The 25,352-nt window shown below is 68.7% G+C and overlaps 1 protein-coding gene across 1 annotated transcript; it reads left to right on the forward strand.

The window, feature by feature from the left end:
- The first annotated feature begins 61 nt into the window (after window positions 1-61).
- Window positions 62-23,873, forward strand: FTSJ3 (FtsJ RNA 2'-O-methyltransferase 3). Its single transcript, XM_075918659.1, has 22 exons — window positions 62-220; window positions 700-841; window positions 1,195-1,300; window positions 2,040-2,086; window positions 2,248-2,327; window positions 2,662-2,761; window positions 3,227-3,421; window positions 3,503-3,618; window positions 18,031-18,135; window positions 18,342-18,442; window positions 18,521-18,601; window positions 18,933-19,079; window positions 19,556-19,691; window positions 19,944-20,146; window positions 20,607-20,715; window positions 21,071-21,161; window positions 21,472-21,607; window positions 21,761-21,837; window positions 22,057-22,159; window positions 22,397-22,580; window positions 22,678-22,772; window positions 23,082-23,873. The coding sequence occupies exons 2-22, from the start codon at window positions 775-777 to the stop codon at window positions 23,269-23,271; spliced, it is 2,469 nt and encodes an 822-aa protein (XP_075774774.1). The 5' UTR covers window positions 62-220; window positions 700-774; the 3' UTR covers window positions 23,272-23,873.
- Window positions 23,874-25,352: the final 1,479 nt, after the last annotated feature.

Consider the following 25,352-nt stretch of genomic DNA (forward strand, 5'->3'; position numbering starts at 1 on the left):
CGGGTCAGGTGGCCGCCATCTTGGTAGGGTCTGTAGGGCGAGAACGCTCCCCCGCCCCGCCTGGACGCCACTCACAAGATGGTGGCGCGGTCCGGTCGCACCGGAAGTGGAAGTCAGTGTGAGCGCGGGGCAGTGTGGGGGGCCGTTGGCTCGAGCGCGTGCGAGGGACCCAGCAGCCGGGTCTGGGAGCCAGGGGCCCGTTTCGGGCGCGGGGGGGCAGGTAGGAGCGGTTGGGGGGGCGAGGGTGGGAGTGGGGGGAGGGTACATGGGGGGGCAGGACGGAGGTACGAGGGGGGGCGGCGGGGATAGATGGGGGCGGGGCGAGAGGGCGGCGGGGGGGAGGGGGTAGATGGGGGCGGGGCGAGAGGGGGCGGCGGGGGGGGAGGGGGTAGATGGGGGCGGGGCGAGAGGGCGGCGGGGGGAGGGGGTAGATGGGGGCGGGGCGAGAGGGGGCGGCGGGGGGGGAGGGGGTAGATGGGGGCGGGGCGAGAGGGGGCGGCGGGGGGGAGGGGGTAGATGGGGGCGGGGCGAGAGGGGGGGGAGGGGGTAGATGGGGGCGGGGCGAGAGGGGGCGGTGGGGGGGACTGGAGTAGGGCGGGGCTGCCCGAGGCCCCCGGCTGGTTCCGCGGGGCCGTTGGGGCCTGGGCCTGGCCCCCCCGACCGGGTGACTCGAGGCGCCGCCGCTTCCCTTCCGTGCAGAGGTCGCCGCCTGCGCGGAGCGCGGGGCCCGGCCCCGAGGAGCGAGCGGAGCCGCCGGGCTCCTCCGGCCCCGCCATGGGCAAGAAGGGCAAAGTGGGGAAGAGCCGCCGGGACAAGTTCTACCGCCTGGCCAAGGAGACCGGTGAGCGGGGCGGGCGGCGAGTTCGGGAGGCGGCTGTGCCCACCAGCCCCCACATCCTGCCTCTGCGGGGCCGTGACCCCCAGCAGGGCCGGGCTGTTCTCCCCATCGCCGCTCAGTCTGCCTGTCTCCTCGTGCCTGCCCTGCTGCAACTGCTGAGGAGCGGGTGATGGGCACCCAGGGGTCTCAGCCCCTCTCGCCTCCTCCCCCCATTGCTCTGGCCGGGTGCCGGAGCCACTGCCAGCTTCCCCAGGGCAGGGGCTGGCGCCAGTTGAAGGTAGAGAGGTGGGTGAGCATGGACAGGGACAGCTGGGCCCACCCAGACACCGTAAAGCTGTGACCCTTCCTCTCTTTAGGGTTTCGCTCACGATCCTCCTTCAAGCTGATTCAGCTCAATCGCAAGTTCCAGTTCCTGCCGAAATCCCGCGCGCTGCTGGACTTGTGCGCAGCCCCCGGCGGCTGGTGAGTGACCAGCCACGACTGCATCATCAGAACCCAGCAGTTACCTCTGGGTGCCAGAGGCAGGAACACCCTGCCTGGCTTGATGCAGCTCCAGCCTGCTCGCTTGCACCCGGCTAGCTGGGCCCTGGGGAGGGCCAGAGCCCCTGGCCAGTGAGGTCAGATTGCGTCCTGGGCTCCGTCGGCAGCTAGCCGACTGCCTCTGGGGCAAGTGAGCTGGTGGCCGCATCCCCATGGCTTTGGGACAGGGACAGGCGCTGTCCAACAGCTGCCTCCTCCCAGGGCTGGCGAACAGGCTGCTGCCGCCAGGGACCAACTTGCTGTATGTGCTGGACTCCAAGGAGGCCTGTGCTGCCCCGCCCCGCCCCAAGCCCTGGGTACTGCTCTGTAGCGGGCGGCTTCGAAAGCCAGCAGCTGCTGGTGAGAGGGGTGCTAGTCCTGGAGCTGCTGCTGGTGTATCGCCCGCCTGTAGGCTGCAGCCCCAGGGAGCAGCCCCAGTCTAACTCCTCCATACAAGGCCTCAGCCAGGAAAGATGAGGGCAGAGCCTCCATCCCCACGGCTCAGCCCGTCTCGGACCAGCCTGGGGCAGGGTGATTCCAAGGGTGAGTGCCAGGAAGTGGCTCTGGAGCCCAGCGTGGCCTGGCTTTCTCCCATCAGCCCCCTGGAGGCTGCGACAAGGGAGGGCGTTGTGGGGCAGGGAGGGGGTGAGGTGGGGAGCTAAGGCCTTTCTCCTCTCCGCAGGCTGCAGGTGGCCTCCAAGTTCATGCCCGTTTCCAGCCTCATCGTTGGTGAGTGATGGAAGCCTGCGGGGGGGCAGGCCGGGACTCCGCGGGGCTGGGCCTGTGAGACAGGACAGTTGCTGTGGGGCTGGTTGGTTGGACACTGTCCCTCGGGGGGGGATGCCCCCATGGGGAGGGGGTCCAGCAGATGCTCAGTCTTTCTCTCCTAGGGGTGGATTTGGTCCCCATTAAGCCCATCCCCAACGTGGTGACGCTGCAGGAGGACATCACCACGGAGAAGTGTCGCCAGGTAATTCCTGCCCTGCCCCCCACGCCTGCTAAACCCCGACAGCCAGGTGCTCTGGTGCATCTCCCTCGGCCCTGCCTGGGGGAAGGGCGCATCATGTCCACCCACCCTCCAGGCCACCTCCCCCGACTCCACGGAGGGTACGAAACTTGGGGGCGTCTCACTGCTCGGTTCTGGGCTGTGGATTCTAGAGGCAGGGAGCCTGGGTCTCAGTGGAGAGGCCTGGCTGGGGGGAGGGGCTGCAGGCTCGCTACACACCCTCCCCCCGCTGCGGGGCACGTGAGGGGGGCTGGCAGGCAGAGAGGGCGTCCCAGGCTCACCCCCTGCCCTTGCCCAGGCCCTGCGCAAGGAGCTGCAGACGTGGAAGGTGGACGTGGTGCTAAATGACGGGGCTCCCAACGTGGGGGCCAGCTGGGTGCACGACGCCTACTCCCAAGGTACGTCCCTTGCTCTGCTGGCAGCCCGGCCCCTGCGATGGCCGAGGACTCTTGCCCATCCCACGCCCCTGGTGCCGCGCAGGCAGAGTCCAGCTCCACAGTCCTGTGTTCCATTATCCCTGGCCTCCGGGGCAGCAGCACTGGGTCCGCGGGGTCAGCCCACTCCGAGGGATCGGGGCCCTGGCATGGCTCACCCGCTCGGGGCACAGTGGCAGGTGGAGGGTCGGAAACCCCAGGGGAGGGAAAGGAGCACGACCTGCTGCACAGAGGGCGTCTCTGGGGGGTTGTCTCAGCAGACCCAGGGCTGAGTCCGGCCCAGCCCTGCCCCTCAGCCCCTTAGGTACCACAATGGCTGGATCTGTGGGAACCGGAGTCCCGCTAGATCCCCAGCCTGCCCCGCCTGGAGCCCCTGGGAGCGACGGCTCAACGGCTTTGGCGCTGACCCACCTTCCTTCTCCGCTCCAGCCAACCTGACGCTCATGGCCCTGAAGCTGGCCTGCGAATTCCTTTCCAAGGGCGGCTGGTTCATCACCAAAGTTTTCCGCTCCCGCGACTACCAGCCCCTCCTGTGGATCTTCCAGCAGTTCTTCCGCAAGGTGCAGGCCACCAAGCCGCAGGCCTCCCGCCACGAGTCGGCGGAGATCTTCGTCGTCTGCCAGGGTGCGTAGGGAGGCTGCTGGGGAGGTGGGGGTCGCTGGGTGCTGGCTGTCTCCTCTGACCCTTTCCTTTCCCTTCTCTCAGGATATCTGTCTCCAGATAAAATCGACAGCAAATTCTTTGATCCAAAATTCGCCTTCAAGGAAGTTGAGGTTCAGGCCAAATCTGTGACCGAGCTGGTGACCAAAAAGAAACCAAAGGTACAAGTGACTGGGAGCAGGGTGCCACACACAAGGTTGAGGAGAGGGGGTCACAGCTCGGAGCGGGGCTGGGGGGGGCTGTGGCACACGAAGCCGGCTGCTTGCGCGTCCTGTCGGGCTAGGAATACAGACTCCTGGCGCTCCAAGCAAGCCCACTTCCTAAACTGGTGAAACCTGTGTGTCAAATTGCCTGGGGTGGGGGAGATGCAGACAGGAAATGGATGAAAATTGGGAGCCCTCTTTCAAGGCTGCTAACATGGCCAGGAAGCCCTGGTCTCCAGCCCCGGGGAACTTGGCCTAAAATTCCATTCTGCCTCAGGGATGAATAGACATGAAAAGCAAACGCTCCTTTTGTTTGTTTGAGATCTGCCCTTGTCCAAGTGGAGGCAAAGGAGCAGACAGCCCTTCTCACCCGCCGTCGGTACCCGGGGCGATTTCCCCAGTCGCTCTTCCGTCTCCTCCCCCCCGTCGGTACCCGGGGCGATTTCCCCAGTCGCTCTTCCGTCTCCTCCCCCCGTCGGTACCCGGGGCGATTTCCCCAGTCGCTCTTCCGTCTCCTCCCCCCCGTCGGTACCCGGGGCGATTTCCTCAGTCGCTCTTCCGTCTCCTCCCCCCCGTCGGTACCCGGGGCGATTTCCTCAGTCGCTCTTCCGTCTCCTCCCCCCCGTCGGTACCCGGGGCGATTTCCCCAGTCGCTCTTCCGTCTCCTCCCCCCCGTCGGTACCCGGGGCGATTTCCCCAGTCGCTCTTCCGTCTCCTCCCCCCGTCGGTACCCGGGGCGATTTCCCCAGTCGCTCTTCCGTCTCCTCCCCCCGTCGGTACCCGGGGCGATTTCCCCAGTCGCTCTTCCGTCTCCTCCCCCCGTCGGTACCCGGGGCGATTTCCCCAGTCGCTCTTCCGTCTCCTCCCCCCCGTCGGTACCCGGGGCGATTTCCCCAGTCGCTCTTCCGTCTCCTCGCCCCCCCCCGTCGGTACCCGGGGCGATTTCCCCAGTCGCTCTTCCGTCTCCTCCCCCCCCCCCCCCGTCGGTACCCGGGGCGATTTCCCCAGTCGCTCTTCCGTCTCCTCCCCCCCCCCCCGTCGGTACCCGGGGCGATTTCCCCAGTCGCTCTTCCGTCTCCTCCCCCCCCCCGTCGGTACCCGGGGCGATTTCCCCAGTCGCTCTTCCGTCTCCTCCCCCCCCCCGTCGGTACCCGGGGCGATTTCCCCAGTCGCTCTTCCGTCTCCTCCCCCCCCCCGTCGGTACCCGGGGCGATTTCCCCAGTCGCTCTTCCGTCTCCTCCCCCCCGTCGGTACCCGGGGCGATTTCCCCAGTCGCTCTTCCGTCTCCTCCCCCCCGTCGGTACCCGGGGCGATTTCCCCAGTCGCTCTTCCGTCTCCTCCCCCCGTCGGTACCCGGGGCGATTACCCCAGTCGCTCTTCCGTCTTCTCCCCCCCGTCGGTACCCGGGGCGATTTCCCCAGTCGCTCTTCCGTCTCCTCCCCCCGTCGGTACCCGGGGCGATTTCCCCAGTCGCTCGTCCGTCTCCTCCCCCTGTCGGTACCCGGGGCGATTTCCCCAGTCGCTCGTCCGTCTCCTCCCCCCCGTCGGTACCCCGGGGCGATTTCCCCAGTCGCTCGTCCGTCTCCTCCCCCCCGTCGGTACCCGGGGCGATTTCCCCAGTCGCTCGTCCGTCTCCTCCCCCCCGTCGGTACCCGAGGCGATTTCCCCAGTCGCTCTTCCGTCTCCTCCCCCCGTCGGTACCCGGGGCGATTTCCCCAGTCGCTCTTCCGTCTCCCCCCCCCCCCCGTCGGTACCCGGGGCGATTTCCCCAATCGCTCTTCCGTCTCCTCCCCCCCGTCGGTACCCGGGGCGATTTCCCCAGTCGCTCTTCCGTCTCCTCCCCCCGTCGGTACCCGGGGCGATTTCCCCAGTCGCTCTTCCGTCTCCTCCCCCCCGTCGGTACCCGGGGCGATTTCCCCAGTCGCTCTTCCGTCTCCTCCCCCCCGTCGGTACCCGGGGCGATTTCCCCAGTCGCTCGTCCGTCTCCTCCCCCCCGTCGGTACCCGGGGCGATTTCCCCAGTCGCTCGTCCGTCTCCTCCCCCCGTCGGTACCCGGGGCGATTTCCCCAGTCGCTCTTCCGTCTCCTCCCCCCGTCGGTACCCGGGGCGATTTCCCCAGTCGCTCTTCCGTCTCCCCCCCCCCCCGTCGGTACCCGGGGCGATTTCCCCAATCGCTCTTCCGTCTCCTCCCCCCCGTCGGTACCCGGGGCGATTTCCCCAGTCGCTCTTCCGTCTCCTCCCCCCGTCGGTACCCGGGGCGATTTCCCCAGTCGCTCTTCCGACTCCTCCCCCCCGTCGGTACCCGGGGCGATTTCCCCAGTCGCTCTTCCGTCTCCTCCCCCCCGTCGGTACCCGGAGCGATTTCCCCAGTCGCTCGTCCGTCTCCTCCCCCCCCCCGTCGGTACCCGGGGCGATTTCCCCAGTCGCTCGTCCGTCTCCTCCCCCCCCCCGTCGGTACCCGGGGCGATTTCCCCAGTCGCTCTTCCGTCTCCTCCCCCCGTCGGTACCCGGGGCGATTTCCCCAGTCGCTCTTCCGTCTCCCCCCCCCCCCGTCGGTACCCGGGGCGATTTCCCCAATCGCTCTTCCGTCTCCTCCCCCCCGTCGGTACCCGGGGCGATTTCCCCAGTCGCTCTTCCGTCTCCTCCCCCCGTCGGTACCCGGGGCGATTTCCCCAGTCGCTCTTCCGTCTCCTCCCCCCCGTCGGTACCCGGGGCGATTTCCCCAGTCGCTCTTCCGTCTCCTCCCCCCCGTCGGTACCCGGGGCGATTTCCCCAGTCGCTCTTCCGTCTCCTCCCCCCGTCGGTACCCGGGGCGATTACCCCAGTCGCTCTTCCGTCTTCTCCCCCCCGTCGGTACCCGGGGCGATTTCCCCAATCGCTCTTCCGTCTCCTCCCCCCGTCGGTACCCGGGGCGATTTCCCCAGTCGCTCGTCCGTCTCCTCCCCCCGTCGGTACCCGGGGCGATTTCCCCAGTCGCTCGTCCGTCTCCTCCCCCCCGTCGGTACCCGGGGCGATTTCCCCAGTCGCTCGTCCGTCTCCTCCCCCCCGTCGGTACCCGAGGCGATTTCCCCAGTCGCTCTTCCGTCTCCTCCCCCCGTCGGTACCCGGGGCGATTTCCCCAGTCGCTCTTCCGTCTCCCCCCCCCCCCGTCGGTACCCGGGGCGATTTCCCCAATCGCTCTTCCGTCTCCTCCCCCCCGTCGGTACCCGGGGCGATTTCCCCAGTCGCTCTTCCGTCTCCTCCCCCCGTCGGTACCCGGGGCGATTTCCCCAGTCGCTCTTCCGTCTCCTCCCCCCCGTCGGTACCCGGGGCGATTTCCCCAGTCGCTCTTCCGTCTCCTCCCCCCCGTCGGTACCCGGGGCGATTTCCCCAGTCGCTCGTCCGTCTCCTCCCCCCCGTCGGTACCCGGGGCGATTTCCCCAGTCGCTCGTCCGTCTCCTCCCCCCGTCGGTACCCGGGGCGATTTCCCCAGTCGCTCTTCCGTCTCCTCCCCCCGTCGGTACCCGGGGCGATTTCCCCAGTCGCTCTTCCGTCTCCCCCCCCCCCCCGTCGGTACCCGGGGCGATTTCCCCAATCGCTCTTCCGTCTCCTCCCCTCCGTCGGTACCCGGGGCGATTTCCCCAGTCGCTCTTCCGTCTCCTCCCCCCGTCGGTACCCGGGGCGATTTCCCCAGTCGCTCTTCCGACTCCTCCCCCCCGTCGGTACCCGGGGCGATTTCCCCAGTCGCTCGTCCGTCTCCTCCCCCCCCCCGTCGGTACCCGGGGCGATTTCCCCAGTCGCTCGTCCGTCTCCTCCCCCCCCCCGTCGGTACCCGGGGCGATTTCCCCAGTCGCTCGTCCGTCTCCTCCCCCCCCCCCGTCGGTACCCGGGGCGATTTCCCCAGTCGCTCTTCCGTCTCCTCCCCCCCGTCGGTACCCGGGGCGATTTCCCCAGTCGCTCTTCCGTCTCCCCCCCCCCCCGTCGGTACCCGGGGCGATTTCCCCAATCGCTCTTCCGTCTCCTCCCCCCCGTCGGTACCCGGGGCGATTTCCCCAGTCGCTCTTCCGTCTCCTCGCCCCCCCCGTCGGTACCCGGGGCGATTTCCCCAGTCGCTCTTCCGTCTCCTCCCCCCCCCCCGTCGGTACCCGGGGCGATTTCCCCAGTCGCTCTTCCGTCTCCTCCCCCCCCCCCGTCGGTACCCGGGGCGATTTCCCCAGTCGCTCTTCCGTCTCCTCCCCCCCCCCCGTCGGTACCCGGGGCGATTTCCCCAGTCGCTCTTCCGTCTCCTCCCCCCCCCCGTCGGTACCCGGGGCGATTTCCCCAGTCGCTCTTCCGTCTCCTCCCCCCCCCCGTCGGTACCCGGGGCGATTTCCCCAGTCGCTCTTCCGTCTCCTCCCCCCCGTCGGTACCCGGGGCGATTTCCCCAGTCGCTCTTCCGTCTCCTTCCCCCCGTCGGTACCCGGGGCGATTTCCCCAGTCGCTCTTCCGTCTCCTCCCCCCCGTCGGTACCCGGGGCGATTTCCCCAGTCGCTCTTCCGTCTCCTCCCCCCGTCGGTACCCGGGGCGATTACCCCAGTCGCTCTTCCGTCTTCTCCCCCCCGTCGGTACCCGGGGCGATTTCCCCAATCGCTCTTCCGTCTCCTCCCCCCGTCGGTACCCGGGGCGATTTCCCCAGTCGCTCGTCCGTCTCCTCCCCCCGTCGGTACCCGGGGCGATTTCCCCAGTCGCTCGTCCGTCTCCTCCCCCCCGTCGGTACCCGGGGCGATTTCCCCAGTCGCTCGTCCGTCTCCTCCCCCCCGTCGGTACCCGGGGCGATTTCCCCAGTCGCTCGTCCGTCTCCTCCCCCCCGTCGGTACCCGAGGCGATTTCCCCAGTCGCTCTTCCGTCTCCTCCCCCCGTCGGTACCCGGGGCGATTTCCCCAGTCGCTCTTCCGTCTCCCCCCCCCCCCGTCGGTACCCGGGGCGATTTCCCCAATCGCTCTTCCGTCTCCTCCCCCTGTCGGTACCCGGGGCGATTTCCCCAGTCGCTCTTCCGTCTCCTCCCCCCCGTCGGTACCCGGGGCGATTTCCCCAGTCGCTCTTCCGTCTCCTCCCCCCCGTCGGTACCCGGGGCGATTTCCCCAGTCGCTCGTCCGTCTCCTCCCCCCCGTCGGTACCCGGGGCGATTTCCCCAGTCGCTCGTCCGTCTCCTCCCCCCGTCGGTACCCGGGGCGATTTCCCCAGTCGCTCTTCCGTCTCCCCCCCCCCCCCGTCGGTACCCGGGGCGATTTCCCCAATCGCTCTTCCGTCTCCTCCCCCCCGTCGGTACCCGGGGCGATTTCCCCAGTCGCTCTTCCGTCTCCTCCCCCCCGTCGGTACCCGGGGCGATTTCCCCAGTCGCTCTTCCGACTCCTCCCCCCCGTCGGTACCCGGGGCGATTTCCCCAGTCGCTCTTCCGTCTCCTCCCCCCCGTCGGTACCCGGGGCGATTTCCCCAGTCGCTCGTCCGTCTCCTCCCCCCCCCCGTCGGTACCCGGGGCGATTTCCCCAGTCGCTCGTCCGTCTCCTCCCCCCCCCGTCGGTACCCGGGGCGATTTCCCCAGTCGCTCGTCCGTCTCCTCCCCCCCCCCGTCGGTACCCGGGGCGATTTCCCCAGTCGCTCTTCCGTCTCCTCCCCCCGTCGGTACCCGGGGCGATTTCTCCAGTCGCTCTTCCGTCTCCCCCCCCCCCCGTCGGTACCCGGGGCGATTTCCCCAATCGCTCTTCCGTCTCCTCCCCCCCGTCGGTACCCGGGGCGATTTCCCCAGTCGCTCTTCCGTCTCCTCCCCCCGTCGGTACCCGGGGCGATTTCCCCAGTCGCTCTTCCGTCTCCTCCCCCCCGTCGGTACCCGGGGCGATTTCCCCAGTCGCTCTTCCGTCTCCTCCCCCCCGTCGGTACCCGGGGCGATTTCCCCAGTCGCTCTTCCGTCTCCTCCCCCCGTCGGTACCCGGGGCGATTACCCCAGTCGCTCTTCCGTCTTCTCCCCCCCGTCGGTACCCGGGGCGATTTCCCCAATCGCTCTTCCGTCTCCTCCCCCCGTCGGTACCCGGGGCGATTTCCCCAGTCGCTCGTCCGTCTCCTCCCCCCGTCGGTACCCGGGGCGATTTCCCCAGTCGCTCGTCCGTCTCCTCCCCCCCGTCGGTACCCGGGGCGATTTCCCCAGTCGCTCGTCCGTCTCCTCCCCCCCGTCGGTACCCGAGGCGATTTCCCCAGTCGCTCTTCCGTCTCCTCCCCCCGTCGGTACCCGGGGCGAGTTCCCCAGTCGCTCTTCCGTCTCCCCCCCCCCCCGTCGGTACCCGGGGCGATTTCCCCAATCGCTCTTCCGTCTCCTCCCCCCCGTCGGTACCCGGGGCGATTTCCCCAGTCGCTCGTCCGTCTCCTCCCCCCGTCGGTACCCGGGGCGATTTCCCCAGTCGCTCTTCCGTCTCCTCCCCCCCGTCGGTACCCGGGGCGATTTCCCCAGTCGCTCGTCCGTCTCCTCCCCCCCGTCGGTACCCGGGGCGATTTCCCCAGTCGCTCGTCCGTCTCCTCCCCCCGTCGGTACCCGGGGCGATTTCCCCAGTCGCTCTTCCGTCTCCTCCCCCCGTCGGTACCCGGGGCGATTTCCCCAGTCGCTCTTCCGTCTCCCCCCCCCCCCGTCGGTACCCGGGGCGATTTCCCCAATCGCTCTTCCGTCTCCTCCCCCCCGTCGGTACCCGGGGCGATTTCCCCAGTCGCTCTTCCGTCTCCTCCCCCCGTCGGTACCCGGGGCGATTTCCCCAGTCGCTCTTCCGACTCCTCCCCCCGTCGGTACCCGGGGCGATTTCCCCAGTCGCTCGTCCGTCTCCTCCCCCCCCCCGTCGGTACCCGGGGCGATTTCCCCAGTCGCTCGTCCGTCTCCTCCCCCCGTCGGTACCCGGGGCGATTTCCCAGTCGCTCTTCCGTCTCCCCCCCCCCCGTCGGTACCCGGGGCGATTTCCCCAGTCGCTCTTCCGTCTCCTCCCCCCGTCGGTACCCGGGCGATTTCCCCAGTCGCTCTTCCGTCTCCTCCCCCCGTCGGTACCCGGGGCGATTTCCCCAGTCGCTCTTCCGTCTCCTCCCCCCCGTCGGTACCCGGGGCGATTTCCCCAGTCGCTCTTCCGTCTCCTCCCCCCCGTCGGTACCCGGGGCGATTTCCCCAGTCGCTCGTCCGTCTCCTCCCCCCCGTCGGTACCCGGGGCGATTTCCCCAGTCGCTCGTCCGTCTCCTCCCCCCCGTCGGTACCCGGGGCGATTTCCCCAGTCGCTCTTCCGTCTCCTCCCCCCCGTCGGTACCCGGGGCGATTTCCCCAGTCGCTCTTCCGTCTCCTCCCCCCGTCGGTACCCGAGGCGATTTCCCCAGTCGCTCTTCTGTCTCCTCCCCCCGTCGGTACCCGGGGCGATTTCCCCAGTCGCTCTTCCGTCTCCCCCCCCCCCCCGTCGGTACCCGGGGCGATTTCCCCAATCGCTCTTCCGTCTCCTCCCCCCCGTCGGTACCCGGGGCGATTTCCCCAGTCGCTCGTCCGTCTCCTCCCCCCGTCGGTACCCGAGGCGATTTCCCCAGTCGCTCTTCCGTCTCCTCCCCCCGTCGGTACCCGGGGCGATTTCCCCAGTCGCTCTTCCGTCTCCCCCCCCCCCCGTCGGTACCCGGGGCGATTTCCCCAATCGCTCTTCCGTCTCCCCCCCCCCCGTCGGTACCCGGGGCGATTTCCCCAATCGCTCTTCCGTCTCCTCCCCCCGTCGGTACCCGGGGCGATTTCCCCAGTCGCTCTTCCGTCTCCTCCCCCCCGTCGGTACCCGGGGCGATTTCCCCAGTCGCTCTTCCGTCTCCTCCCCCCCGTCGGTACCCGGGGCGATTTCCCCAGTCGCTCGTCCGTCTCCTCCCCCCCGTCGGTACCCGGGGCGATTTCCCCAGTCGCTCGTCCGTCTCCTCCCCCCCGTCGGTACCCGAGGCGATTTCCCCAGTCGCTCTTCCGTCTCCTCCCCCCGTCGGTACCCGGGGCGATTTCCCCAGTCGCTCTTCCGTCTCCCCCCCCCCCCGTCGGTACCCGGGGCGATTTCCCCAATCGCTCTTCCGTCTCCTCCCCCCCGTCGGTACCCGGGGCGATTTCCCCAGTCGCTCTTCCGTCTCCTCCCCCCGTCGGTACCCGGGGCGATTTCCCCAGTCGCTCTTCCGTCTCCTCCCCCCCGTCGGTACCCGGGGCGATTTCCCCAGTCGCTCTTCCGTCTCCTCCCCCCCGTCGGTACCCGGGGCGATTTCCCCAGTCGCTCTTCCGTCTCCTCCCCCCCCCCCGTCGGTACCCGGGGCGATTTCCCCAATCGCTCTTCCGTCTCCTCCCCCCCGTCGGTACCCGGGGCGATTTCCCCAGTCGCTCTTCCGTCTCCTCCCCCCCGTCGGTACCCGGGGCGATTTCCCCAGTCGCTCGTCCGTCTCCTCCCCCCCCGTCGGTACCCGGGGCGATTTCCCCAGTCGCTCTTCCGTCTCCTCCCCCCCGTTGGTACCCGGGGCGATTTCCCCAGTCGCTCGTCCGTCTCCTCCCCCCGCCCGTCGGTACCCGGGGCGATTTCCCCAGTCGCTCTTCCGTCTCCTCCCCCCGTCGGTACCCGGGGCGATTTCCCCAGTCGCTCTTCCGTCTCCTCCCCCCCGTCGGTACCCGGGGCGATTTCCCCAGTCGCTCTTCCGTCTCCTCCCCCCCCCCCGTCGGTACCCGGGGCGATTTCCCCAGTCGCTCTTCCGTCTCCTCCCCCCCCCCGTCGGTACCCGGGGCGATTTCCCCAATCGCTCTTCCGTCTCCTCCCCCCCCGTCGGTACCCGGGGCGATTTCCCCAGTCGCTCTTCCGTCTCCTCCCCCCCCCCCCGTCGGTACCCGGGGCGATTTCCCCAGTCGCTCTTCCGTCTCCTCCCCCCCCCCCCGTCGGTACCCGGGGCGATTTCCCCAGTCGCTCTTCCGTCTCCTCCCCCCCCCCGTAGGGACCCGGGGCGATTTCCCCAGTCGCTCTTCCGTCTCCTCCCCCCCCCCCCCCCCCGTCGGTACCCGGGGCGATTTCCTCAGTCGCTCGTCCGTCTCCTCCCCCCCCCCGTCGGTACCCGGGGCGATTTCCCCAGTCGCTCTTCCGTCTCCTCCCCCCCCCCCGTCGGTACCCGGGGCGATTTCCCCAGTCGCTCTTCCGTCTCCTCCCCCCCGTCGGTACCCGGGGCGATTTCCCCAGTCGCTCTTCCGTCTCCTCCCCCCCGTCGGTACCCGGGGCGATTTCCCCAGTCGCTCTTCCGTCTCCTCCCCCCCGTCGGTACCCGGGGCGATTTCCCCAGTCGCTCTTCCGTCTCCTTCCCCCCGTCGGTACCCGGGGCGATTTCCCCAGTCGCTCTTCCGTCTCCTCCCCCCCGTCGGTACCCGGGGCGATTTCCCCAGTCGCTCTTCCGTCTCCTCCCCCCCGTCGGTACCCGGGGCGATTTCCCCAGTCGCTCTTCCGTCTCCTCCCCCCCCCCCGTCGGTACCCGGGGCGATTTCCCCAGTCGCTCTTCCGTCTCCTCCCCCCCCCCCGTCGGTACCCGGGGCGATTTCCCCAGTCGCTCTTCCGTCTCCTCCCCCCCCCCCCGTCGGTACCCGGGGCGATTTCCCCAGTCGCTCTTCCGTCTCCTCCCCCCCCCGTCGGTACCCGGGGCGATTTCCCCAGTCGCTCTTCCGTCTCCTCCCCCCCCCCGTCGGTACCCGGGGCGATTTCCCCAGTCGCTCTTCCGTCTCCTCCCCCCCGTCGGTACCCGGGGCGATTTCCCCAGTCGCTCTTCCGTCTCCTCCCCCCCGTCGGTACCCGGGGCGATTTCCCCAGTCGCTCTTCCGTTTCCTCCCCCCCGTCGGTACCCGGGGCGATTTCCCCAGTCGCTCTTCCGTCTCCTCCCCCCCGTCGGTACCCGGGGCGATTTCCCCAGTCGCTCTTCCGTCTCCTCCCCCCCGTCGGTACCCGGGGCGATTTCCCCAATCGCTCTTCCGTCTCCTCCCCCCCGTCGGTACCCGGGGCGATTTCCCCAATCGCTCGTCCGTCTCCTCCCCCCGTCGGTACCCGGGGCGATTTCCCCAGTCGCTCGTCCGTCTCCTCCCCCCCGTCGGTACCCGGGGCGATTTCCCCAGTCGCTCTTCCGTCTCCTCCCCCCCGTCGGTACCCGGGGCGATTTCCCCAGTCGCTCGTCCGTCTCCTCCCCCCCGTCGGTACCCGGGGCGATTTCCCCAGTCGCTCGTCCGTCTCCTCCCCCCGTCGGTACCCGAGGCGATTTCCCCAGTCGCTCTTCCGTCTCCTCCCCCCGTCGGTACCCGGGGCGATTTCCCCAGTCGCTCTTCCGTCTCCCCCCCCCCCCGTCGGTACCCGGGGCGATTTCCCCAATCGCTCTTCCGTCTCCCCCCCCCCCCGTCGGTACCCGGGGCGATTTCCCCAATCGCTCTTCCGTCTCCTCCCCCCCGTCGGTACCCGGGGCGATTTCCCCAGTCGCTCTTCCGTCTCCTCCCCCCCGTCGGTACCCGGGGCGATTTCCCCAGTCGCTCTTCCGTCTCCTCCCCCCCGTCGGTACCCGGGGCGATTTCCCCAGTCGCTCGTCCGTCTCCTCCCCCCCGTCGGTACCCGGGGCGATTTCCCCAGTCGCTCGTCCGTCTCCTCCCCCCCGTCGGTACCCGGGGCGATTTCCCCAGTCGCTCGTCCGTCTCCTCCCCCCCGTCGGTACCCGGGGCGATTTCCCCAGTCGCTCGTCCGTCTCCTCCCCCCGTCGGTACCCGAGGCGATTTCCCCAGTCGCTCTTCCGTCTCCTCCCCCCGTCGGTACCCGGGGCGATTTCCCCAGTCGCTCTTCCGTCTCTCCCCCCCCCCCGTCGGTACCCGGGGCGATTTCCCCAATCGCTCTTCCGTCTCCTCCCCCCCGTCGGTACCCGGGGCGATTTCCCCAGTCGCTCTTCCGTCTCCTCCCCCCGTCGGTACCCGGGGTGATTTCCCCAGTCGCTCTTCCGTCTCCTCCCCCCCGTCGGTACCCGGGGCGATTTCCCCAGTCGCTCTTCCGTCTCCTCCCCCCCCCCCCGTCGGTACCCGGGGCGATTTCCCCAATCGCTCTTCCGTCTCCTCCCCCCCGTCGGTACCCGGGGCGATTTCCCCAGTCGCTCTTCCGTCTCCTCCCCCCCGTCGGTACCCGGGGCGATTTCCCCAGTCGCTCTTCCGTCTCCTCCCCCCCGTTGGTACCCGGGGCGATTTCCCCAGTCGCTCGTCCGTCTCCTCCCCCCCGCCCGTCGGTACCCGGGGCGATTTCCCCAGTCGCTCTTCCGTCTCCTCCCCCCGTCGGTACCCGGGGCGATTTCCCCAGTCGCTCTTCCGTCTCCTCCCCCCCGTCGGTACCCGGGGCGATTTCCCCAGTCGCTCTTCCGTCTCCTCCCCCCCCCCCGTCGGTACCCGGGGCGATTTCCCCAGTCGCTCTTCCGTCTCCTCCCCCCCCCCGTCGGTACCCGGGGCGATTTCCCCAATCGCTCTTCCGTCTCCTCCCCCCCGTCGGTACCCGGGGCGATTTCCCCAGTCGCTCTTCCGTCTCCTCCCCCCCCCCCCCCGTCGGTACCCGGGGCGATTTCCCCAGTCGCTCTTCCGTCTCCTCCCCCCCCCCCGTCGGTACCCGGGGCGATTTCCCCAGTCGCTCTTCCGTCTCCTCCCCCCCCCCGTAGGGACCCGGGGCGATTTCCCCAGTCGCTCTTCCGTCTCCTCCCCCCCCCCCCCCCCCCCGTCGGTACCCGGGGCGATTTCCTCAGTCGCTCGTCCGTCTCCTCCCCCCCCCCGTCGGTACCCGGGGCGATTTCCCCAGTCGCTCTTCCGTCTCCTCCCCCCCCCCGTCGGTACCCGGGGCGATTTCCCCAGTCGCTCTTCCGTCTCCTCCCCCCCGTCGGTACCCGGGGCGATTTCCCCAGTCGCTCTTCTGTCTCCTCCCCCCCGTCGGTACCCGGGGCGATTTCCCCAGTCGCTCTTCCGTCTCCTCCCCCCCGTCGGTACCCGGGGCGATTTCCCCAGTCGCTCTTCCGTCTCCTTCCCCCCGTCGGTACCCGGGGCGATTTCCCCAGTCGCTCTTCCGTCTCCTCCCCCCCGTCGGTACCCGGGGCGATTTCACCAGTCGCTCTTCCGTCTCCTCCCCCCCGTCGGTACCCGGGGCGATTTCCCCAGTCGCTCTTCCGTCTCCTCCCCCCCGTCGGTACACGGGGCGATTTCCCCAGTCGCTCTTCCGTCTCCTCCCCCCCGTCGGTACCCGGGGCGATTTCCCCAGTCGCTCTTCCGTTTCCTCCCCCCCCGTCGGTACCCGGGGCGATTTCCTCAGTCGCTCTTCCGTCTCCTCCCCCCCCCCCGTCGGTACCCGGGGCGATTTCCCCAATCGCTCTTCCGTCTCCTCCCCCCGTCGGTACCCGGGGCGATTTCCCCAGTCGCTCGTCCGTCTCCTCCCCCCCGTCGGTACCCGGGGCGATTTCCCCAGTCGCTCGTCCGTCTCCTCCCCCCCGTCGGTACCCGGGGCGATTTCCCCAGTCGCTCGTCCGTCTCCTCCCCCCCGTCGGTACCCGGGGCGATTTCCCCAGTCGCTCTTCCGTCTCTTCCCCCCCCCCCGTCGGTACCCGGGGCGATTTCCCCAGTCGCTCTTCCGTCTCCTCCCCCCCCCCCCCCCGTCGGTACCCGGGGCGATTTCCCCAGTCGCTCTTCCGTCTCCTCCCCCCCCCCCCCCCCGTCGGTACCCGGGGCGATTTCCCCAGTCGCTCTTCCGTCTCCTCCCCCCCCCCCCGTCGGTACCCGGGGCGATTTCCCCAGTCGCTCTTCCGTCTCCTCCCCCCGTCGGTACCCGGGGCGATTTCCCCAGTCGCTCGTCCGTCTCCTCCCCCCCGTCGGTACCCGGGGCGATTTCCCCAGTCGCTCGTCCGTCTCCTCCCCCCCGTCGGTACCCGGGGCGATTTCCCCAGTCGCTCGTCCGTCTCCTCCCCCCCGTCGGTACCCGGGGCGATTTCCCCAGTCGCTCGTCCGTCTCCTCCCCTCCGTCGGTACCCGGGGCGATTTCCCCAGTCGCTCGTCCGTCTCCTCCCCCCCGTCGGTACCCGGGGCGATTTCCCCAGTCGCTCGTCCGTCTCCTCCCCCCCGTCGGTACCCGGGGCGATTTCCCCAGTCGCTCTTCCGTCTCCTCCCCCCCGTCGGTACCCGGGGCGATTTCCCCAGTCGCTCTTCCGTCTCCTCCCCCCCGTCGGTACCCGGGGCGATTTCCCCAGTCGCTCTTCCGTCTCCTCCCCCCCCGTCGGTACCCGGGGCGATTTCCCCAGTCGCTCTTCCGTCTCCTCCCCCCGTCGGTACCCGGGGCGATTTCCCCAGTCGCTCGTCCGTCTCCTCCCCCCCGTCGGTACCCGGGGCGATTTCCCCAGTCGCTCGTCCGTCTCCTCCCCCCGTCGGTACCCGGGGCGATTTCCCCAATCGCTCTCCCGTCTCCTGCCCCCCGTCGGTACCCGGGGCGATTTCCCCAATCGCTCTTCCGTCTCCTGCCCCCCGTCGGTACCCGGGGCGATTTCCCCAGTCGCTCTTCCGTCTCCTGCCCCCCGTCGGTACCCGGGGCGATTTCCCCAGTCGCTCTTCCGTCTCCTGCCCCCCGTCGGTACCCGGGGCGATTTCCCCAGTCACTCTTCCGTCTCCTCCCCCCCGTCGGTACCCGGGGCGATTTTCCCAATCGCTCTTCCATCTCCTCCCCCCCCCCCCCCAATCTGAGAAGTCCCGGCCTGCCTGTCGCTCCTCATACGGAAGCCGTTCCAATCCCGACTGTTTAAAGAATGTGTGTGCTTGACGCGAAGCAGGGGTCTATGGGGGGAGGCTGAAGTACTTTGTAGTCCCATTACTAACTGAGGGGGTATTAAAATCAGGGCTGTGGCGCGGGGGAGGCTCCGGACGGGGGCCTGCAGCTGCATGGCAGGGACTCTGGAAAGGAGCAGTGCCGCCCGAGCGCCCGGTGGGATGTGGGAGGGGGAGGGGAAGTGAGAGCTGTAGGGCGCTGCTGGGAACCACACGGGACACGGCGCCACGGAGGTCAACCGATTGGAGAGGGCCGGCGAGGGGCAGTCAGAGCCGCGTAGAGCGAGTCCGCGACAAAGCGGCTTTTAAAGCGACAGGCAGAGCAGGGCAGCCTGGCTGGGAGCCGAGTCAAGGCAGAAAGTGTCCCGAGTGGGCAGTGGCTGAGGGAAGGAACTGCCTGGGGAAGGGGCAACCCCTCTCTTGGGGTCACCCACGCCAGGCCGGACATCTTCGGGGAGAAGCTTTGGCCACCGCGGGCCCTGGGGCGGCCTGGGCTCGGCAGGAGGCTGGACTAGCTGGTCTAATGCCCCTGACCCCACCCTCCTGGCTTGCAGGCTGAGGGATACGCGGAAGGCGACACGACGCTCTATCACCGCTTCACGCTGCTGGATTTCCTCAAGGCCCCCAACCCCGTGGATTTCCTCTCCAAGGCCAATGAGGTGAGTGTCCTGGGCTGGGCGGGGCGTAGCCTGGCCCCATGGGAGCAGAGCAGGGGCGGCCCCTGGTCCTTGTGCTGGGCTTGGCTTGGCTCTGCCCGACGGCGGCAGTGCCGTTAGCCACCTGCAGGGACCCACGGGGAAGGGGCGCGGGGCTGCGGGCCTCAGGGAGGAGGTGGCTGCAGCCCTTCTGCTTTGGCTCCGCTTAGATCACGCTGGGGGACGGCGAGCTGGAGCGGCACAGCGCCACCACCGAGGAGCTGCGCCAGTGCTGCCGGGACATCTGCGTGCTGGGCCGCAAGGAGCTCAGGTACTGGGCAGCACAGCCTGGGGTGGGGTGGAGAGGGGCCTCGCTGGGAGGTTCCCTCTAACCCCTGCCTCTGCCCAGGGCTCTGCTGAACTGGAGGACGAAGCTCCGTCGCTTTATGGCCAGGAAGCTGAAGGAGCAGGCCAAGGAGCTGGACATCAGGTAGGAGGAGAAACGTGGCCTCCTGCATCTGCAGCTACCGTGTACCCCGGAGGCGCCTGGACGCTGGCAGCTCTGTGGTGGCTTTCTCCCAACTGGAGGCGCTGGGAGCCGCGGGGGGGATGCGCGGAGCCGCGGGGGGATGCGCTGAGCTGTGGGGAGCCACAGGGGGGATGCGCGGAGCCGTGGGGAGCCACAGGGGGGATGCGCGGAGCCGCGGGGAGCCTCAGGCGGGAGGGCGCAGGCTGAGTGACTCCTGTCTGCGTATGTTGCTCGTCTTTCAAGTGCTGCCAGACTACTGGTGGTGTGTTAAGTGCTTCCTGTCTCCTGGCAGCTTGAGCTCCGGCGAGGAGGAGGAGGGTGGCGAGGAGGAGTCCAGGAAGGGGTCAGGAGCAGCTGGGGACCGAGCGGCAGAGGAGGAGGAGGAGATGGAGCTGAGGCTGGCGGAGCTGAAGGCCGAGGAGGTGGCTGAGCTGAAGAGGTGAGCCTGGGGCTAAGCCAGAGCCCGCAGGGCCCCGAGCAGGCTGGGGAGTTTGTTAGCCCCATGTGTCTCCTCCCTGCCACTTCCTGGCCCGTCTCTGGCTCAGACACTCGCCTGCCTGAGCTGTGAGGGAGACAGGCCCGAGCTCCGTGCTCTGCAGCAGAGCTGGGACTGGATCCCACGAGTCCTGCCAGCTGGGCCCCCGAGAGACCTGGCTCCGTGTGGCCCTGCAGCAGCTGGGCTCGCTGCCTGTGGAGCAATTCTGCCCCAGCTGTGCCCCAGCAGAGTGGCCGACAGCCTGGTGGGAGGCTGGTGCCTCCTACCCCCCAGCTGTGCAGCGTGGCCCTGCAGCGGGGAGGGGGAGAGCTGTGGGTCCAGCGCCCCTGCACGGGCAGGGGCGGTCAGACAGGCCCGCTGGCCGGCAGGCTGGGGCAGTAGAGCTCCCATCCCCTGACGGCAGCCCCTGGCTCCCCCAGGAAGAAGAAGAAGATCCTGAAGGAGCAGCGGAAGCAGCGGGAGCGCGTGGAACTGAAGATGGACCTGCCTGGCGTCTCCATCGCGGACGAGGGCGAGACGGGCATGTTCTCCCTCCGCACCATCGGCCAGGCCCGGGTGAGGCTCTGGGGGCGGCAGCTGGTGCCCACCCGCAGGATGGCCCCGTCTGCTCGGAGCGGGGCAGGCCGGGGGCAGGAGGGGGGATTGTGGGCTGGGGCAGGGGGAGGTTCCGGGCGTGAGCTGGGCCAGGTGACGTGCGGGGGGCACTGCAGGGATGTGGCACGGCCAGGATGAGCCGCTGGCCGAGGGAACTGGGGACGTGGTTCCGTTTTCCTGGGCCCGGCTCCTGATTCTCCCCCTGGGCCACAGCTGCTGACCGAGGTGGCCCGGGGGGACATGGCAGCCGCTGACGCCTTCCTGGAGGCGCCGGGTGCCGATGACGACGTGGCCCTGTCGGAGGACGATGCGGACGCCGTGTCGCTGGCCAGTGACCTGGGCTCGGACGAGCTGGCCGAGGTGGAGGAGCGGCAGGGGCGGCTGCAGGAGGCCGCGCGGGCCCCGGCCCCAATGAGGTCAGAGCCGGGGTGGGGGGCGCTCAGCCACGTGCCCTGGGCTGGGGGCAGGTGGGGTCTGGGCAGCTGCAAGAAATTGCTCAGGTGGGAGCAGCCTGGTGGGGCCAGAAAGCGCCTCGTGGGCTGGGAAGGTCCCGACCCTGCGCTGCCTCTGGAGCGGGCGGCTGCCGAGCCCTGCAGGCGCCATGGGGGGGAGGGGGGGGCTGGTATCGGGGCGCCGTGGGCTTGGCCTTTCGGCTTTGTGACATTCCCGGTTGGTAACTGCTCGGAGTGCGCAGTGTAGGGTGGGGCCTGGCCAGGAGCGCGCCGGGCAAATGGGCCTCTGGGCTCCCACAGGGCTGTCCCGGGCTGGGTGGTAACGGGGGAGTCACTGCCTGGCTCCGCCCCACCCTGGGCAGCCCTGGCGAAGCCCCCCCCCATCCCACCCACTCCCTGAGCCGCCCCCCCGGCTGTGTTGCAGAGGGACTAGCCCGCAGCTGTCAGCCGAGGAAGGCGAGAATCCCCTGCTGGTGCCCCTGGAGGAGAGGGCGGTGCTGGAGGAGAGGCAGACCAGCCTGTGGTTCGGGAAGGTGAGTGTCCACACAGCCCCGGGGCCAGGGCGCACTGCCAGCGGAGGGCAGGAGTGCGAGAGCCGTGGCGCTAATGGCTAGTGGGAGTGTCCTGAGCTCCCTTGGGGAGGCCTGGCTGGGACTGGGCAGCTGCAGGGCTCAGGAATTGGGGGCAGAGTCTCCCCAGTTGGGCTGCAGGGACCCCAAGGAGGGGAGAGCAGTGAGGGCAACCCAGGCACGAGGGCCTGCATGCTGGCCCTGAACGTCCATATACCCCCTTTGGCCCTGCCCCCCACGTATCCCCTGCCACCCCCCGCCCCTCTGTTCTCAAGCCAGCCCTGTTCTGCCCCTATGACCGACCGCTCTCCGCTCCTAGGAGGCCTTTGCTGGCATTGAGGACGACGCAGACGAGGCCCTGGAGATCGGCCAGGCGCAGGCGCTATCTGAGAGCAGGGAGCCGCCGCCAGGTGAGAGGGGCTGCGTCGTGGCGTGGGGGGGCTGCTGGCCCTGGGGTAGCACCCTGAGTGGCCAAGCCTGGGAGGGAGCAGGGCCCCGTTGTGTAAGCAGGGAAGTGGACACGCTGTCACAGAAACGCCTGGAGCCCTGGGCCTCAGACAGCCCTCGGGCCCCACTGGGACAGGGACGGGGCAGGCGCAGGTTCCCCGAGGTAGCAGGCTGGCCGCTTGCTGTCCATGCAGCTCCCTGGGAAGCAGGAGTCCCCCTCGCAGCTGCCCGCTGCCCCAGCCCCCTCACAGAGGCCTCGCTTGTCCCACCCAGGGAGCGCGCGGGAGAAGAGGCAGAAGACGCTGCCCCTGTGCCAGAACGGAGCCGTGGGGGCTGGGCCCAGCGAAGCCCGGGCCGGGGGCAGCAGCGGGGCCGAGGACACGGGCAGCAGCAGCGAGGAGGAGGAGAGGTGAGATGCAAACGGGTCACTGGTCCCCGGGAGCGGCTGAGAGTGGCCCCCAGGCTGCCCAGTCAGAGGGATGAGCTGGGGGCTGCCCCGCCCCCCGTCCTTAGCGCCCTCTCCCCTCGCGGGGCGCCGTGTGACGCTCCTGTTCCCCCCCAGGGAACCGGCGCAGAAGGGCAGGAAGCGGGCGCTAGCCGAGCCGGGCGGCTTCGAGGTGGTGCCCATCGAGGACCCAGGTGAGCTGCGGGCGAGCGGCAGGGCAGGGAGAGGCAGCCCTGCTGGGGTGTCTGCAGCCCGGGACATCAGCCCGCAGGTGGGTGGGGGACACAGGCCCGTTGGGTGGGGCCGGCACACAAGGCCAGCTGGGGTGGGGGGGTGGCTGGCCATGGACACTGGAGGGGCTGGGGGAACTGTGACCCCCCCCTCCCTGAGTCCTAACTTGCCTGGCTCCCCAGTGAAGAGAGCCCGTGTGCTGGACGCAGAGGGGCTCGCGCTGGGCTCTGTCATCGCCACCTCCAGGAAGGCCAAGCGGGACCTGATCGACGACTCCTTCAACAGGTAACGGGGCTTGGGAGGGCAGGAGGCAGCTCCTCAGAGTGGGCACTGGGAGGAGATGGGGACGCAGCTCCCCAGGACGGGTCCGGGGGGGGGGCACTGAGGGAATAAAACTATGGTTTTGACCCCCCCCCGGGTGAGATGTGGCTGGCATCACTTCCTCTTGTCTGACACCCCAAGGCAGGGAGTCCTTCTGTAGCTCTGCTTGTGCCTGCCCCCCCTCACCTGCTGGCCCCCCAGGTATGCCTTTAACGAGGAGGAGGGGGAGCTGCCCGAGTGGTTCCAGCAAGAGGAGCAGCAGCACCGCCGGAAGCAGCTGCCGCTGGACCGGCAGACGGTGGAGGAGTACCGGCAGCGCTGGCGCCAGATCAACGCTCGCCCCATCAAGAAAGTGGCAGAGGCCAAGGCTCGGAAGAAGCGGCGGGTGAGTTGCGTGGCCGGCGCCCTGTGGCGGGGTGGCCCTTCCACTCCCCACCTGCGCAGGTCCCCCAGCCGCCCCTGACCTGCCCCGTCTGTCCCAGATGCTGAAGAAGATGGAGCAGATGAAGAAGAAGGCGGAGGCCGTGGTGAGCACCGTGGATATCTCGGAGCGTGAGAAGGTGGCCCAGCTGCGGAGGTGAGCGACGGTCTTGGCATCCGCAGCCCACGGTGATCAGAGCAACAGGCCTGCCAGGGAGGCCGGGCTTCGAGAGTCTCAGGCGTCCTTCCGCCTCCACCCGCGCCAGGCCCAAAGCTAGCAGAGGCGCCTGGTGGGGTCACGAGGCCGGGCAGCAGGGCTGACGGGGAGGGATCGGGGGGGGGAGCCATGTGGCAGGTCCCATGGCTGGGAGACGGGCTCAGCCGGGGAGCGCCTGGGCACGCCCTTTGGGCCCGGCTCCCTGCCTGGCGGGCAGCTTTCTAACTCCTCTCCCCTCCCCTCCGGCAGCATCTACAAGAAGGCTGGCCTGGGGAAGGAGAAGCGGGAGGTCACCTACCTGGTGGCCAAGAAGGGGGTGGGCCGGCGCGTGCGGCGCCCCGCGGGCGTCAAGGGGCACTTCAAGGTGGTGGACGGCCGCATGAAGAAGGACGTGAGGGCTCGGAAGGGCAAAGAGAAGACAAAACGGCGCCGCAAGTGAGGACTCTCCCCAAGGGCTGGGCGGGGTGCAGGGGCCCCATGTGCCAGCCCTGGCCCCGACTCCCTGGCTGACTGTGGCAACCTCTCCTTGATCGGGGCTCTCCATCCAGCCATGTGCGCAGGATCATGAGGTCACTTCCTGTTGGTAATAGAGCCACTTCCTGTCAGCAGCCACCTGGGAACCGGCCACGCCAGCCGTGGCTGCATGGGCTTTGCCAGCGCCCTGCCCGGGCTCGCTCTGCTCCGGTGATTGGCTAGCCCCGGCCATGTGGCTCCTGTGCTTACATCACAGCGGCGGGTTCTGGGCAAAGACTCTGCACGAGGAGGAACCCGCCAGGAGCAGGGCTGGGAGGCGCCGCGGCTCTTTCACCTGGGCTTCCGGCTCCAAGCTGAGCCCCGTGCAGCCAAGGCCCAGCCAGTTGCAGGGCCTCCTTGGAGCCGGGGTCTGAGCAGGTGCCTGGTGGGGGGAGGTCTCTGGGAAACAGGAGCCAGCGCTGGGTGGGGGAGGCGTCCTTGTGCCTGGGCCTTTCTCATCCCCCCCTGGCTGGTCTCCCTGGGGCAAGCTGCTCTGGTTCCCGCTGAAATTAAACCCTGTTCTCTGGGTCTCTGCTGCCCTTGCGGCTTTGTTGGCCTTGTGACCGGGGTCCCTGCTCCTCCCCTTGCTCTTCTCGCCCACCTGTCTGCAGAGCCGGCAGGTCCTTGGGGTTCTTCCAGTCCCAAGAAACCAGCCACAAGTCCCAGTCAGTTTACACTCTGGATCTCTCTGAGCCAATCCCTTAGAATCTAAAGGTTTATTACTAAAAGGAAAAAAGCGGGAGAGTGAGGTTGTTAAGGAGAATACATCACATGCATCGCGTCTCCCAGCTCTCGATACAGGCTCTTAGCAGAGATGTTCTAACTGCTGACTTAGGTCTCTGGTTACATCCTATGTCAGGATGGGTCCACGTACAGATATGAGGCAATGCGAATAGCACATGCACATACAGACTCAGTAGAACATAAGCTTTCACATACCCCCCTTGGATAGACTTTTGGCTCAACCCTCCCCCCCCATGGGTGCAGCAGTTATCTGGCTGCTCCCCTTAAAATCCAGGAAGGTGGCGCTTCCTCATCCCAAATCCAAAAAGGGCCTTCACCCCCGCCTGGGCCAGAGGGGCTCAATGCCGTCATGAGAAAATCGAGGTTCCGAATGGTGACATTAGCCGCCTCCGTCCCTGCGCTTCGTAGTGGGGAGGGGCCACTCTCAGTTTGTTGTGCTGCCGTTTGGCATGGCCGCTGCGCCCAGGATGTTCAGCAAATGCTTGGCGGTGGCCATTTTGAGAAGAAAGGGCTCCGTGTCTTTCCCTATCTGCATGATTGGCCCATCAGAGGTTGTTCAAGGGACCATCTGCAGTCCCATAGCGTGTTGGCCAAGCAAACCTCCCAGCAGAGTTGACCCTCCCCCCACTCAGCTGATAGAATTTGTGGGCGCAAGATGGGAGGCCACAATGAGGCTGGCGTCCCTTTCCAGCCCCAGATTCAAGACCATGAGGGAAATTATTCTGCGCCTTCGGGCCGCCCCGATAGCCACGGTGAGGTGAAGCTTGAGACGGCTGAGTCACATGGCAGCGTGCACTGACGTGGGGCAGTCGGCCAGACTGCGCCTCTGACTCCTCTAGGCCTGGTTGGCGACCACGGTGAGGCTGTGGTGACCATCCCCCTGGAGGTCCTGTTAACGTTGGACGAGTGGCTGAGGGAGAACCAGCTGTCTGGTGGGGTCCCGTTTGCCCAGGCCCCTCTCTCAGTACAGCTGGTGACGGGTGCCTCAGATGCCGGTCAGGGAGCCCACCTGGAGCTACGGATGCAAGGTCTGTGGTCCAGGCAGAGATGGGATGCACATCACTGTCGGAGTTGAGGGTGGTTCGGCTGGCCGGGCGTTTGTTCCTCGTTTAGAGGCGAGTGTGTTTCCGTTCTGACAGACACCACGCCAGCGACGTGTTATGGCAACAGACCGGGTGGTGCTCGTTCCTCTCCCCTCTGGCAGGAGGCGGCGGCAACCTACCTCACGGGGCCTGCACCACCCTGACGCATCACCTCGGCAGA

The sequence above is a fragment of the Pelodiscus sinensis genome, unplaced genomic scaffold, assembly GCF_049634645.1.
Source record: "Pelodiscus sinensis isolate JC-2024 unplaced genomic scaffold, ASM4963464v1 ctg39, whole genome shotgun sequence".
NCBI classification, from domain to species: domain Eukaryota; kingdom Metazoa; phylum Chordata; order Testudines; family Trionychidae; genus Pelodiscus; species Pelodiscus sinensis.

Excerpts from the sequence above, each read along its gene's own strand:
- FTSJ3 (XM_075918659.1), top strand. The coding sequence starts at position 775 with ATGGGCAAGAAGGGCAAAGTGGGGAAGAGCCGCCGGGACAAGTTCTAC. Across the intron at positions 19,692-19,943 it reads GCACCATCGGCCAGGCCCGG|CTGCTGACCGAGGTGGCCCG; the intron begins GTGAGGCTCTGG and ends CCTGGGCCACAG. Across the intron at positions 21,608-21,760 it reads AGCAGCGAGGAGGAGGAGAG|GGAACCGGCGCAGAAGGGCA; the intron begins GTGAGATGCAAA and ends GTTCCCCCCCAG.